Source organism: Calonectris borealis, chromosome 25 (assembly GCF_964195595.1).
Source record: "Calonectris borealis chromosome 25, bCalBor7.hap1.2, whole genome shotgun sequence".
NCBI lineage: Eukaryota > Metazoa > Chordata > Aves > Procellariiformes > Procellariidae > Calonectris > Calonectris borealis.
In genome coordinates, this window is record NC_134336.1 from 8,179,482 (window position 1) to 8,193,645 (window position 14,164).

The 14,164-nt window shown below is 46.5% G+C and overlaps 2 protein-coding genes across 3 annotated transcripts; one reads left to right on the forward strand and one right to left on the reverse strand.

Annotated features, from left to right (window-relative positions):
* Positions 1-12,570, reverse strand: DNAJC8 (DnaJ heat shock protein family (Hsp40) member C8). Of its 2 annotated transcripts, XM_075173794.1 has the most exons (9): positions 12,464-12,570; positions 11,206-11,307; positions 9,747-9,803; positions 7,875-7,941; positions 7,129-7,223; positions 6,185-6,256; positions 4,903-4,994; positions 3,849-3,924; positions 1-195 (listed from the first exon to the last, which is right to left on the reverse strand). In XM_075173794.1, the coding sequence occupies exons 1-9, from the start codon at positions 12,530-12,532 to the stop codon at positions 73-75; spliced, it is 753 nt and encodes a 250-aa protein (XP_075029895.1). In that variant the 5' UTR covers positions 12,533-12,570; the 3' UTR covers positions 1-72. The 2 variants fall into 2 exon arrangements, with proteins under 2 accessions (XP_075029895.1, XP_075029896.1); XM_075173795.1 differs by lacking the exon at positions 3,849-3,924.
* A 402-nt stretch (positions 12,571-12,972) lies between these two features.
* On the forward strand, positions 12,973-13,846 carry ATP5IF1 (ATP synthase inhibitory factor subunit 1). Its single transcript, XM_075173796.1, has 3 exons — positions 12,973-13,115; positions 13,187-13,299; positions 13,562-13,846. The coding sequence occupies exons 1-3, from the start codon at positions 13,023-13,025 to the stop codon at positions 13,701-13,703; spliced, it is 348 nt and encodes a 115-aa protein (XP_075029897.1). The 5' UTR covers positions 12,973-13,022; the 3' UTR covers positions 13,704-13,846.
* The last annotated feature ends 318 nt before the right edge of the window (positions 13,847-14,164 follow it).

The following is a 14,164-nucleotide window of genomic DNA, read 5'->3' on the forward strand; positions in this document are numbered from 1 at the left end:
ACTCTAGGTGCCAATGAGTCCTTAAAAGCAGGGAGGGGACTGAGGAGCTGCACTTGGGCAGTGCTGCCAGGATCATTCACGCTGCTCCATTTTTACTTTGGGAGGTCTCAGGAAGGTCCTGTTTTTCTTTTCTTTCTTCCCCTTTGTATTTGCCTGGAAATTTCTCCAGCTGTCCACACGACCATCCCGACTTTCCTGGGAACAACAGAGAGGAAATGGAGAGTTAAGAAGTGCAAGAGCCAGAGAACAGGCAAGTACATACCAGTTTCAAGAGATCAATAGTAATTTCCCCCTTATCCAGCATGTAGCACCCTGGCAGCCAGGATGTACAGACACTGTGAAGAGCCAGAGCAACAGACACAGCACAGTGGAACTATAAGTGAGATTACAAACACCAACATAAGCACTATGCTGGTTTCTTGTTTCAGAAGCAACCAGCTTGGGATGTGCAGTCCTGACTAGAGCCTGCTGAATCCTCTGATGTGCAAAGGAAACAAGAAACCTCATCTCCAATGGATGTTCCTAAACTGTCAGCCCAGAACGTGCCATTTCCTTACTCTGTCTCACATCCTTGAGACGGCTCTCTTTATGCTGCAGCTTGGAGGCATGGAGAAGAGAGAAGGGAAACATACTGCTGTCTTCTCTCACACTTCTTGCCCCAAGCTTCATCATAAAGACACAATAAGAAAAGCTCTCTGGTGCACTCTTCTCTCCTCCCCCTGGCCTACCTGCAGAGCAGCCGAAACCCCTCCTGGAAAGGAGGAAAAAAAAAAAAAGACAAAGCCAACCTATGATCCCTAGAGGCTGAAGGTTTCACACAGTAGGACAGAACAAGTCCAGGGACGATACACTTCACAGTGTGGGATCCATACACTCAAGGCCCATCTGACCATAGCTGTGCCTGCAGTACTGGTGCTGCACACAGGCTCTGGCTGCAATAGCTGTCTGCTTCACTCCCCTCCTTCCCCACGGCAGGACGGGGGAAGGCCAGGCACTAGCAGTGATCTGGATGAGGGGCAGAGTGCACCCTCAGCAAGTTTGCAGATGACACAAAACTGGGAAGGGTTGCTGACAGGCCAGGGGGTCGTGCTGCCATCCAGAGGGACCTTGGCAGGCTGGAGAAATGGGCTGACAGGAGCCTCATGCGGTTCAACAAGGAGAAGGGCAAAGTCCTGCCCCTGGGAAGGAACAACCCACGGCACCAGCACATACTGGGGGCCACCCGGCTGGGAAGCAGCTTGGTAGAAAAGAACCTGGGGGTCCTGGTGGACACCAGGTTGAACATGAGCTAGCAACACGCCCTTGCTGCAAAGAAGGCAAATGGTGTCCTGGGCTGCACTAGGCAAAGTATGGCTAGCAGGTCGAGGGAGGTGATCCTTCCCTTCTGCTCGGCACTGGTGAGGCCACACCTGGAGTGCTCTGTGCAGTGCTGGGCTCCCCAGTACAAGAGAGACATGGACATACTGGAGAGAGTCCAACAAAGGACCACAAAGGTGATTAAAGGACTGGAGCATCTCTCCTGTGAGGAAAGGCTGAGAGAGCTCGGAATGTTCAGCCTGGAGAAGACAAGGCTCAGGGGGGATCTCATCAATGTGTACAAGTATCTGAAGGATGGCGGAAAGACGACTGAGCCAGGCTCTTCTTGGTGATGTCCAGTACCAGGACCAGAGGCCATGGGCACAAACTGAAATACAGGAGGCTCTACCTGAACAGCTGGAAACCTGTTTTTATTGAGGGTGACCGAGCACTGGAACAGGTTGCCCAGAGAGGTTGTGAAGACTCCATCGCTGAGGATATTCAAAAGCCATCTGGGCAACATGGTCCTGGGCAACTGGCTCTCAGTGGCCCTGCTTGAGCAGCGGGGTTGGACCAGATGGACGCCAGCAGTCCCTTCCAACCTCAACCATTCTGTGATCACACTTTTGCTAGGGATAAGGCTGTATGGCAACTTCTGTTCTAACCTTCTTGTTTCTTACGGTTTGGTGGTGGAAGCTATTCTTGAAATTACTAAGAAAGTGCATTTTGAGGGTGGGGTGGGAGAAAGTAGATGTTCCAATCTGCTCCTTCTAAAATACATCAAGATAGAATTCAGCTCTGAAAGCAGCCTATTAATAGCTTCTAGAAACAGCAGGCAACCACTTGTGTGACACAGATATTCCTATAAGGATTCAGAAATACTGCAGAACATACAGGAGGGACAAAACCTACAGGTTTTAGGGTAAAGAGACAGGATCAGAACTAGGATGCAGTATGCAGACAAGGATTGAAATCACCAGGAGCAGGAAAGCCCAGAAGAGCAATGCAGAGGTACAACACGAGCACCTTTAAAGGTGGGGATTTTTGTGTTGGGTTTGTTTGGGGTTTTTTTGAAACTGAGACAGAACCATAATTGCAGAATACCAACTTAAGTTTTTTTTCCTTACAGTTTAAATATTATTCGAAGCAGCAACACACTTTCGCATATATTTTAAAGGCAGCCACTGAATTAGTACACATACAGGAGTAGCCAAGAATTCATATGTTATTTTGTCTCTAATCACCCTCTCTCAATGATGGTCACTAGCAGAAATAAGCTTCTTATTCTTGTGTATTCCAGTGATGCAGTTCGGACATCAACACCTAGCTTTGATACTGTCTTTTCACATGGATTAAATAGTCACCAGCAAGGCTGGAGAAGACACCTGCAAGTGCAAAGGTTCAGCTCTCTAGGCGCGGTTGAGGACATGCAAGTACTCGGAGCTGCAGTATCAATGCAGCAGCTCCCCTGTTTGGTCCATCATTATTTGCTTGTAATACTTGCTCACATTTCCTCAGCTGCTCTGGTTTACTGCACCCCTACAGCAATGACACCCAACTTCTGTGGCCATTCTGACATGAGAACACAGAACTGCTGCCAGCAGCAAGGCCAGTGACATACTCATTACCTCTCTGGCATTACATGACAAAACCCGTAGTGCACTCAACACAGCAGCATTACACAAGTTTTTCAGAACATCCAGCTTCTTATATCCATGTTATATAGCACATGAACACAAACTCTTCCCAGCTGAGTCTCCAGAAACATCTTAGTTGTCCACTTTCCACAGGATGCCAGTCCAGCTCATACACTTCTCTCCCAGACACCCTCTTTTTTAAAGTCCTCTTGAACATAGACTGGGATCTGGCTTTGGACTAAATGAACAATCTAGCTATCTTTTTATGAGGTCCTGCACACCATTACTGACTTCTTTCCTGCCCACTACCCCCCGCATGTCACAGGACTTCAATTCTGGTGTGTAATGAGGTAAGAGTTACAGGGTAGATGAAACATTTTGGCGGGCTGTAGGTTTGACCCCTAGAATAGCAGCACAACAACCACAAAGCTACTTCTGATACGCCTAAACCTTGAATACAGGGTGGAAGGGTCGAAGGGAAGTGATTGTCATTCAGGTCTCTGATATTCACAGGAGATACAGATTCCGTAAGTGTTAGCAACCAGACTGAAAAGTACCAACAGTCTAGTGGTTGAACAGCTGCCAGATTAAGTTTTACTGGTCACCAGTGACCTGGGCTAAGCAGCAATTCAAATTTCTGACTAGGGACAAGAATGAACTGCTGACAGAGCTGAAAAGTACTAGACCTTAATTTACCAGACCTGCTTCTGGAAAGGTGATACCAAAGCCCTATCGGTGGGCTCTTCTCCCCACACAAGGACAAAACCCAGGCTTGTGCAGGATCTTTTACTAAGTGTTCACTTAAATTATCTTATAGCACCTGCAGACAAAAAGTCTCTCTTCTCTCTAGGGGCATTCCCTGCAGCATGGCCAAGAACTGCTGATGCCCATCCTGTAAGTTAAGCTGCTGATTACCTCAAAGTTCTTCTGCCATTCTCGCTCTCGTTTAGCTTTCTCTTGTGCCTCAATTTCCTCCTCCCTCTGCCGCTTCCTGGAAGGGAAGACACAAAGAAGTTATGAACCCACAAGCATCTACTTTAAAGAAACACAGTAATACTTTCAAAACATCTCAGAAAGCTCTTCTGATTTCTTGGCAGATTGAAGTGCTTATCAGAAGAGATAAATACGCACACCTAAGATAGTACAGCAAATAGAATTTTATTTCAAATCTGGAAAAGCAGCAAGCAGAGAAGACCATTTGGCACCACTGACAGCATGCACGTACGTAATCAGTGAGTCAGCTTCTCTTGCTCGGCAAAACAAGTTGGACACCTTCATAACTCTAGTGATAAGTCTCTATAACTGTTGAAAGTGCACATTTTGAGAAGTTAATAACCACTTGAACATGCAAGGTAAGAATGACATCTCCCCCCCTGCCTAATTTTCATGTGTCATCAAAAGTAGTGCCCCTGCAACCATCTCCCAGACTGCCTTCACTGATGAGTACAGAAACCCCGCTCTATGAAGTGCCTCCACAGTGAGCACTCAGGCAACATGTGATCAAAACACCTAAAATAGTTCAGGATCACACATGCCACAGGGTATTTCTGGCACTTAATTAGAATTAAAAATCAATTCTTTGCATGCCAACAACATGCAGAAATGTATCACCATTTCACTGGTTTGGCTGGCCTCCATATATACACGTAAGAGTATATAAGCATACCAAATATATAAATGTCTTAAATACAGGAGGGCAAGTTTCCTGTTTGCATTTCTCAAGCACAGAGCTCTACAACCCACAGGTTGCCCATAGAAGTGGTGGAATCTACATCACTAGAAGTCAGCTTGACAGGAACCTGGTTAATCTAATCCAAGGCCCTGCTTTCAGCAGGAGGTTGGACCAGACGATCTCCAGAGGTCCGTTCCAACTTAGACTTTTCTAAGACTCTATGATTCCTTATCTTATCTGAGGAAGCATGAGGGGGGAAAAGGAGCCGGAACTGCACAAGCAGAATGCTGCTCATACCTTTCATGCATTTCTTTAGCTTCTCTTTCTTTCCTCTTAATTTCCAGTTCAGCAAAGAGCTTCATCGTCTGTTTGTATACAGCTTGTTTGAACTGTAAAACACAAATCTGGTCTTAAAATAATGCCCATTGACACAGTTAGAGAAGTCTGATTTACATAAGAATGTAAGAAGCATAAAAAGAATGTGAAGCGTATGTACGCTCACATAAACCCCGTATCCTGCCTTGACAGTAGTCAATAGCAGCGGCATAGGAAAGGGTATAACACTGCTGATTAAATTCTGGCCCTAACACCAGGAAACAACTACTTATTAGCCTCATATTAGTCTCATTTTCATTTGTATTCACGAAGCTGTGCCTAAACAGAACTGTTCATTTCAAGCTCTCTTATTCTTCTGTTAAGTCTTGCAATGTTACATTTGACAAAAAAAGGCAAAATTGTCACTGTTTAGACAGTAATATCCCAGCAGATCTTCTTGATGTGTTGTAAAAGTCTAGCATTGGCTTTCCAGCAGGAAATACCAGTATACTTAAGACAAACTTCATTATTAAAGAACAGCAAGAGACTTCTGAAAATCAATGGAAAATAGGATGGTTATGGGGTTACTGTGGTGATATCAAGAGGAAAAAAATTCACTTTGTAGGAAAAAAAAAGGTGATGACAGTAAGGCTAATGGTATCAGTGTTTGATAATCATCTATCATTCTGTTAAAGCCTCTAATATCACTTGACTTTTTCAGAGTAGAAACCAGGTAACGAGAACTAAGTTATGTCATGCCTTTTTTAATAAAAGTGATTTGTTGCAAAACAGCACATCTATCCTCAAGTGCTATATGGAAGAAAACAGCCGAAACAGGTTTAATTACAAAATGTCACTAAAAGCACATTTTAGACATGCTGCAGTGGGTTCTATACATGCCTCTGCTGACAGCAAGAACACCACAGTTCCAGCATTCAGAATACAACAAGAAATTCAATTAAAAAAAGACTGCATGACGCATAAGCAATGAAGACTTGCTCCAAGAAAAGAATTGGGTATTTTGATCTATATAATCTCATGATATATTTATTCTTTACACTACAGTTAAATTATTTTCTAAAGTATATGGGTATTACCCAACATATGGTACTCTACAGCAGCTTATCAGAATTTGTTCTTCTGTAAGTGCAAGGATTTACAACACTGTAGTAAGTCTAATAAATACTTCCATACTGGTTTTGACTCTTAATTCCTCGAAACACATTTTGTACTCCCCGGTTTCTCTGAACAGGATATGACTTACAACTTCTGGATCATCCTCTTCTACAGTGGGAGGTTTTCCATCCTTTTTCAACTGCTTCTTTTTTTCTTTCACCTAAAGATTAAGAACAAAAATAAGAGCCTAAAAAGTTTTATAGGGCTTACATAATTGTATCCAAATAGTTTTTCATTCCTACTCCACTGTGGGGGAAGAACTCTGGGTGACTAAGTTCTTGATTTGGATCAATGTTTTATTTTAGATCAAAACCTCCTGGTTCTAGGTCCAGATAAACACATACAAGATCACTATCACATGAACTGTAGTAATTAAAAATACTATGTTAGATACTATTCATTCAACATAATCCCTCTGTTGGTTTTTTTTGTTTGTTTTTAAGATATATTCATATCCAATATACAACATCCAAACCAGCAGGAAGTTTATTTTGCTTTGTAATATTCAAAACACTAACAACAAGAAGCAGAACATGAAGTGTTCCTTGGTTTAGAGTATCTGAGTTCTCCCATATCATTTGCTTTTTCAAGCTTGTTGTGTTTTAGTCCACCCACATCACTCAACTAACTTCTTGGCCAACGCAATCCAAGCTCCTTTTCTTATAGGTCATTTTCCCCCAAACTTCCCAGTCTCCTGCTGTCATCACCTACTTTCTTCCACCTACACACATTTGAACTGCATCATTCATTCACAGACTTGAAAAAAAATATTTAGGTCAGACCATGTGGTCTGACCTAATTATTTCAACTACTGAATTTCACTGAATTATCTTGCGCTGAGCTCAACAGCAGTCTTGGACAAAGCACAGTTGTTCATGCCTTGAAGTGCTCAGAGTCCACCTGCACTCATTACGAAGTTTGCTCAGCTTACTTTTTAATGACTTAAACGTGCAGCAGGTGTACCAAAAAGCAAATTATGAAGGACTGATTACCATTCACCCCTGCCCCTGGATGTTCTTATGGAATACTTACAGTGTGTTCCACATATTCTTTTCCTGCCTGTATCACATCCAAGGCCCTCTTCTTTTGCTCCTGATCTAGCAGCAACTTGTACGCTTTATCTACAGCTAACAAAAAGCACCAACATTAATAGCACCAGTAGTCACATTCACAAGGCATCACAAGGTTGCTACTTGTTGACCATACAAATTTTGCTTCATAGCATTTTGGGGGTTTTGGTTGGCTGGTTTTTGTTTGTTTGTTTGTTTGTTTGGGGTTTTTTTAATACATCTAGGTAAGTGATATCATGATTAGTCAAATGCGATTTAGGGTACATTAATGGCAGAAACTGTCAGACACCTTTTGGAGTTAGCAGGGTGAAAGTGTCAGTCCTACCAAGTGATTTATTTATAGGGCACGAGGTAAGTTTAAGGTGCACAACGCCTCACCGTAATGCAAAGCACACACCTAAAACCATCACATTACTTCTGTCATATGGTCTTTGAATAAAATCTAATGCACAGATTAAACAATCTTGAACAATCTTGAAACCCCACGGATTTGTTTGTTCCCGTTGCAATGCGAATGCCGCCACCTAGTGAAATTCTCTGCTGAAATGCCACCCCAGACACCTTCTCCCTCATCTAAAGCGCCCCTACAGCAATTCTTCTTGTCCGTCAGTGGGACCTGCACCCCTAATAAACATTTAAACCAGCTACAGAAAAATAGCAGTCCAAGTACTATCATACAACAGCCCAGGGAAAGGGTGAGAGCATTACCTTCAAACGCCTTCTGGGCTCTATCTGCATCATCTTGATTTTTGTCTGGATGCACCAATATTGACAACTGCAAGAGAAAGGATCTTGCTATCAAGATCATCATAAAAGATGAAGAATATTTCAGAGTTTTTTGTGGGAGGAGGGAAATGGTCTCAGATAGAAGGAATCACAGGGGATGACATTCCTTTGTATACGGACAAATCAGCTGACAACATGTAGAAGTATGCATCAGTAAAAGCTTGTAAATCAAATACAATTCCTGTAATAAACAGGCTATCTGAGAAAAGCTGCAGCTTGGGATGTCAGAACAATATAAACACCCTTCACCTGCAGTGCCTAGGGCTGATACGAACCCCTTGGTCACCCAAGTTTTGTATCCTTTGTCTTAAGAAGAAACAAACTTACAAAGATCATCCTCAAATGAAGTTTACCTTCCACTCAACAACGTCTCCCAAGAAGTTCTCCAGTATCCCTTAAGGCCGTCAAAATATTTAAGAGTTGGTAAGCTTTTCCTTAGGCTCCTTTACTGAAAGTTAAGAAAACTCCTTCCTGTACTCTCTATCCAGCAGAGACAGGACACTGATTGCTACCATCTTTAGGGCAACCTTAAATGGGCTGGAAAGCACATGTTCTCCACCTTCCTCTTGCAGAGAAAGAGAAAGTTCTTTCAAACTTTCCCCATATGTCATTCTTTTTTCCATTTTTTTTATGTCATTCTTTTTTCCATTCTTTTCTTATTTTTGCTGTTGCTGTATGGACTCTCTAGTTTATCTGCATCTTTCCTAGTATAATGTTCAAAAACAGTCACAGTGTGGCAACCGGAATTGCATCAGTGCCGAAGAATGCAAAATAACTATTTCCTGAGCTCTACACATGGCATTTGCTAGTTCACAGGAAAAAGGTTCGTCTCTGGTCCTAGACAGCAGCATGTTGCTGATTTACTCTGTGATTTGCTACAGCCAATGTCTTTTTCCTTCTGTTGGCTGTTTCACATTCTGTATTTAGGTGTTTGATTTCTTCAAGACACAATTCCATGCACTTTTTTCATTTCATCACATTGACTTCAAAACATTTCCCTGTGGTATTCTATCAGCCTAAAGCTAAGACAGACCCAGTTTATTGATTCGCATAACTGAGAAGTCAGCAACAGACTAAAAGGTTATCCTCCCACTTCCCACATATAGAAGTAGCCCATATCCCATCACCAACTTGGCAGGCGTGTTCCTCTGTCACCCAGCACAACTTCCTGCCTAAAGACAACTCTTGATGTTTACACTGCTAATTCAGGTGGCAGGCTACAGCCCTCCAAATACTGTGTTGCTTTGTTGCACACACTGATTAAATTCAAATTTCTCCTGCAGATCTGTCAGCAGAGTGCGTCTGGAGTAACGTTTCCTGCGTTGCATGGGGCAATGCAGATGGGTCAGTGAGCAGGGCTGCTGCTGTTCCAGGTAACCCAGTCACCAAAAATGACCGCTGAAATTCTTAACGAAACCTCACAGAAAATACACTTCTGGATCCAAGTTCGTACATTTGAGAAAAACACCTTTTCTCAGTTCTTAGTTTCTGACAAATTTTGACCTTCTCTTTGAACTAAAGTTCAATAAGCTGATTATACACTAGCATATCAGTTTGCAATAGCCTCATCACACACTTTACAGGCAAAGCAGCATACCATGCATGGACCAGGGACACTTCTGCAGCTCTCCTCTTGTTGATACGAAGATTTTTCTATGCATTTCTTCCCAAAATGGCTACTCCTCTACCCAGATACAGTTTTACCACCATTTTTCTTGTTCCCAAGCACAGCTGCACTATCTCTACAGAGCTTCTAGTTTCCTTCCAGAGGCTTCAAGTGCAAAAGCCAAATACCTGCCGGAATCTTTTCTTTATCTCTTCATCTGTGGCTTCAGGATCCATCTGCAGTACCTAAAAGAGACCATGAGAGCAGAGCAAGTTCGATGATACTCCCCACGTTTCAGGTTCTTGGCAGCAAGCTCTAAACACTTGGTTCACTGGCATATAGACACAACACCAGAAAGCTCCCCCCATCAGGGAGCTGCTTCAGGACATGAATTTTCACCTAGTAAAACAGAAACATTTAAGAGACACCATGTTTGGGACATTCTGCTTTTAGTAATGCTAGATTCCTCTGACTATGCCAGTGTCCCTTCCACACTGAAGTCTCATATAGACAGCTGCCATCCCTAAATAGCCACAAGTGGTCTTCAACCAGTCCTGTAGCAATGCTTAGTTTGGCAGAAATGGAAGCATACGGTGGCTTTGGGACACTTGGATCATTCGTAACTGGGAACTTTGGGCAGGAAACACAGTACTTTGTGAGAATTTATTCATTTTATCATTTTGAAAGAAGACAGAAGAGTTTTACTGTTTGATTTCCATGAACTAGCCCACTTGTCTACATACTGATCTTTAGGAATGTGGCAGAGTTTAGGAGCTCTTTTGCAAATTAATTTACTGAACAGAAGTCCTAAGGCAACAAGTGAGCCTACTCAATGCAGATGTATGCTGGTCTGTAAATAGAAACCACTCTCTCACAGGAAAACTACAGTCTACTTCTAAATGACTTTCTTACTTTACTCTCCAAGTCAAGTACTAAGATCTACACAGAACTGAACGTTGTCAAGGTGAATCTGCCAACTGATCTGGCTGACCAGCCCTAAACTGAAACTACAAAAAGCACCTGAGGCTTTAAAAAGGCAGATGAAGATGATATCAGGAAGGAATACACATGGGAAACGCCAGCTCCAGAGGAACACCAGATTGTTTTATTTACTGTCTTTCTCAGGCTTTCATACTTGTTAAGACTTTATAACTGACTGCAACTGGAATCAAACTATATAATGTGCAAGGGAATTACCCATTTTCCAGTGACTCCTCAAAGATTGCTCACTGGTGTGAGCAGTGAGAGTCCGTCTCTCATTCTATGCACTATGCAAGTTCAGTGGGATGAACATCCAAAATAAAAGACACAACTAGAAATGCCAGCCAAGAGTGCTCAGAACAGAACCTGACAAGCGTGCCACTTGTAGCTCTTACGTTCTCATTCAGAAAGTACCTAGCATTAATCTGCTGTTGCACGAGGGAAACGCGTCAAAATAATATAGTTTGTGCTTGCCATAAAACAGTGAAAAAGAGAGTGAGCACATATACACCATCCTTCTGTCTTCTGTAAACCTTCTGCACAGTAATCTACATCTAGAGAATTTTTTTCTTTCTTTATGTTTGGTCTTTTTACTGAAATAAATACGCGGCAAATCTGGAAGTTAGCATACCACGTCAGAAGGGAGGATAAAACGTTCAAACTAACCTCAAAAGGGTTCAAGTTGAAATAGGAAGATCCGGGTCGGGTCAGCCTGTCAATTTGGTTTTTTGATGTTAAAACAGAGTCTCGTTTTTCAATTTGCTTTACCTGAAGAACAAGAGAGACCTACATTAACTGACCATCACAATGTGCTTACCTGTTTTCCCATGTGATTACTACACCAGTCATCATCATCCTGTACTACAATTCACAACACCTCTTGCTTATCCCAAGCCTGTAGTTATTTTACTCAGGCACTAGCAGAGCACATTTTTTAGCCGTTTCTACAGCATGACAGTATTTTTAACATTACATTTTAACTATAAAAAACCTAGAAGGCACTTCTGCCTGTCTCTCCCATAGCTTGCTCAACAGCTGTGGCACTTTGCTCCTACACCAACATTGTCATTGTGATTCCTTGGAAACCTACCGCACTATTGCTTTAAACCCACTGTTGGCGGGATAGCCCATTAAACACATTAAGTGACACCAGCGCAAGTATACAAGTCCACTTCATTCTGACCACAGGTTATTTAGTTCAGTTCAGTTTACTTTTTGTTCTTCAGAGTATTAAGCCGAACCAAACCATGCATTTACATTTAACGTTCACTTTTATTTGAAGAAATAAGCATCCACCAAACTGGCACTACCTTTCTGCAGGCAGGCTCAGGTAATCACATCCAAGCTGTACACAAAGTAACAGAGACTCGCACAGGCTGAGAGAAAAACACACCTTCCCAAATGACAGTTTGTCCACAAAAAGGCCAAGCAGTGGAGCACAGCGCAGGGTTATGTTCAGAGACCGCGGGGCGCACAACTCCCACCCGAGGGAGCGAGATGGGGGCTGAACGCTTGGCTCCTTCTCCCAGCCACAACAGGGGCTTTTCGGGGGCGGGAGACGCCGCGGGGCCGGCAGCAGCGAGCCGGGGGAACGCCCCGTCTCCCCGGGCCGAGCACGAACCCGCGGGCACCTGCCGCTCGCCCACCCCGGCCATTTGCTCGCCCCCTGCCCAGCACCGTCATCGGCTTACGCCCGCCCCGCCCTCCCGCCCATCAGCGGCCCGGGGCAGCCCCAGGGCCCGCCACGGCCGGGCTCGGGGCCCGGCGGGCTCCCCTCCGGGCGGCCGGGCCGGGACAGGCGCCGCGCGGCCCGCCAGGCCCCGGCGCTGGGAGGGGAGGCTGCCGGCCGCCGGCCGCGGGCGGGCAGGGCCCGGGGGGCGGGGCGGTGCCGCCCGCCGCCTCGGCGGCGCTGAGGCGCCGGTACCTCGTTGTAGAAGGTGAGGAACGCCTCCTCGGCGGCGCCCCCCGCCCCGGGCTCCCCCGCCGCCGCCATCGCCAGCACCACGTGACGCCGCGCGCGCGCACGTGAGCACGGCGCTGAGGCCGGAGGCGCCCTCGGCACGTGACCGCCGCGCGCGCCATAGCAACAGGCCCCGCCCCCCGCCGTCCACCTCTTCCCCCTGCTCCCCGGCGCCCCGGGGCCGGACCCCGGGGGCGCGTCGTGACGGGACCGGACGGGACGGGACGGGACAGGACAGGACAGCCCGGCGCCGCCCCGCCCGCCGCCCCGGCCGGGGGAGCTTCCGCCGCGCCGCCAGGCAGAGAAGCGCAGTCCGGGCGCGGGGGGCGGAGGGGGGGGGCGGCCGCGGGCCTCGGGCCGTACGGGCGTCAGCTCCCACCGCCGCCCGGGCCGCAGGAGGGGGCGGGGGCGTCTGTGTGGAAGCGAAGGCTGCGCATGCGCGGGCCGTGACGCGGCGGGCTGGGCGCGGCTCCGCCCCTGGGGGTGGGTCTCGTCCGCGCGGCGCTCCAAGGGCAGGCGGGCGATGGCGGCCGTGGTGGCGGCGGCGCGGGGCGGCCTGCGCGGGGCCCTCCTGGCGCAGCAGCAGCGCTGGAGCTCGGGCTCGGGCGCCGACCAGGTGGGTGCGGCGGGCAGGGGGTGTCCGGAGGTGTCCGTCCCTTCCCCGCTCACCGCCGTCTCTCCCCGCAGCTGGGCGAGCTGGGCAAAGGCGCCGGGAAGGGCGGCGGCGGCGGCGGCGCCATCCGCGAGGCCGGGGGCGCCTTCGGGAAGAAGCAGGCGGCCGAGGAGGAGCGGTACTTCAGGTGAGCGGGGTGCGGCGGGGCCTGCGGCCCTCGCTGATGGCCTCCGCCGTGGGGGCCCGCGCAAGCAGCTTCCCCCCCGCCCGGTAACCACCGCAGGGCCCGGCAGGACGGTCTAGCCCTGGGCCTCTGCCAGCCTCGCCTGCAGCCGCCCCCTCCTGCGGCCAAACCCTAGCCTCTGCGCCGGCTCCCGCGCCCCGCGCTGAAGGGTAGCGGCGACCCCCGGCTGTGCGGGTGCTGCACCGTGTGCCGTGCTTTCTTGCAGGGAGAAAGAGAGGGAGCAGCTCTCTGCTTTACGGAAACACCATGAAGAAGAGATTGATCACCACCAGAAAGAGATAGAGCGTCTGCAGAAAGAAATTGAGCGTCATAAGTATAAGATCAAGAAGCTTAAAGATGATGACTAAGCTGATGCTGTTGTTGAATGTGCATGGCCAATACTGATTGTGGTGTAAAACAGCACTGGAGACTATGCTTTGGCCAACATAATCCAAATTCGTCCAATTATACTGTGGTCTGCACCAATGTCAAATAAACTACTCAGTCTCTCTTTTCTGCTCAGTAACTTTTTAATGAAAAAAAAAAAACAAAACCTCACTGTCTGGTTTTAAACTTCATTGTTCTTTCAAAATAAGGATATACTCTTGAGTAGGCAGTCCTGTACAGAACTTCACTATTTTCTTTAGATTTATTTGAAAGAAATGACTGTACTTAGTATGCTAACTTTACAGTTAAAGCTGCAAGAAAAGTTGGAAAAAATGGTACCTGTGTAGAGACCTCTTCACACAGAAGTAACTTTGTCTCCAGAAAATGGTCTCTGTGGTGTAGGGGGGAGACAGCTCTCCACTGAACTAGCAGAGTATCTATA

What these genes read in the sequence shown, in the direction of transcription:
- DNAJC8 (XM_075173794.1), bottom strand. Translation starts at nt 12,532, where the DNA reads ATGGCGGCGGCGGGGGAGCCCGGGGCGGGGGGCGCCGCCGAGGAGGCG. An exon ending in TAAAGAAAAGATTCCGGCAG is followed by an intron (nt 7,942 to 9,746) that starts GTATTTGGCTTT and finishes TTTCTCTTGCAG; the next exon opens with TTGTCAATATTGGTGCATCC. An exon ending in GCTAAAGAAATGCATGAAAG is followed by an intron (nt 3,925 to 4,902) that starts GTATGAGCAGCA and finishes CTTCCCTTCCAG; the next exon opens with GAAGCGGCAGAGGGAGGAGG.
- ATP5IF1 (XM_075173796.1), top strand. Translation starts at nt 13,023, where the DNA reads ATGGCGGCCGTGGTGGCGGCGGCGCGGGGCGGCCTGCGCGGGGCCCTC. An exon ending in CGGGCTCGGGCGCCGACCAG is followed by an intron (nt 13,116 to 13,186) that starts GTGGGTGCGGCG and finishes CTCTCCCCGCAG; the next exon opens with CTGGGCGAGCTGGGCAAAGG. An exon ending in GAGGAGGAGCGGTACTTCAG is followed by an intron (nt 13,300 to 13,561) that starts GTGAGCGGGGTG and finishes GCTTTCTTGCAG; the next exon opens with GGAGAAAGAGAGGGAGCAGC.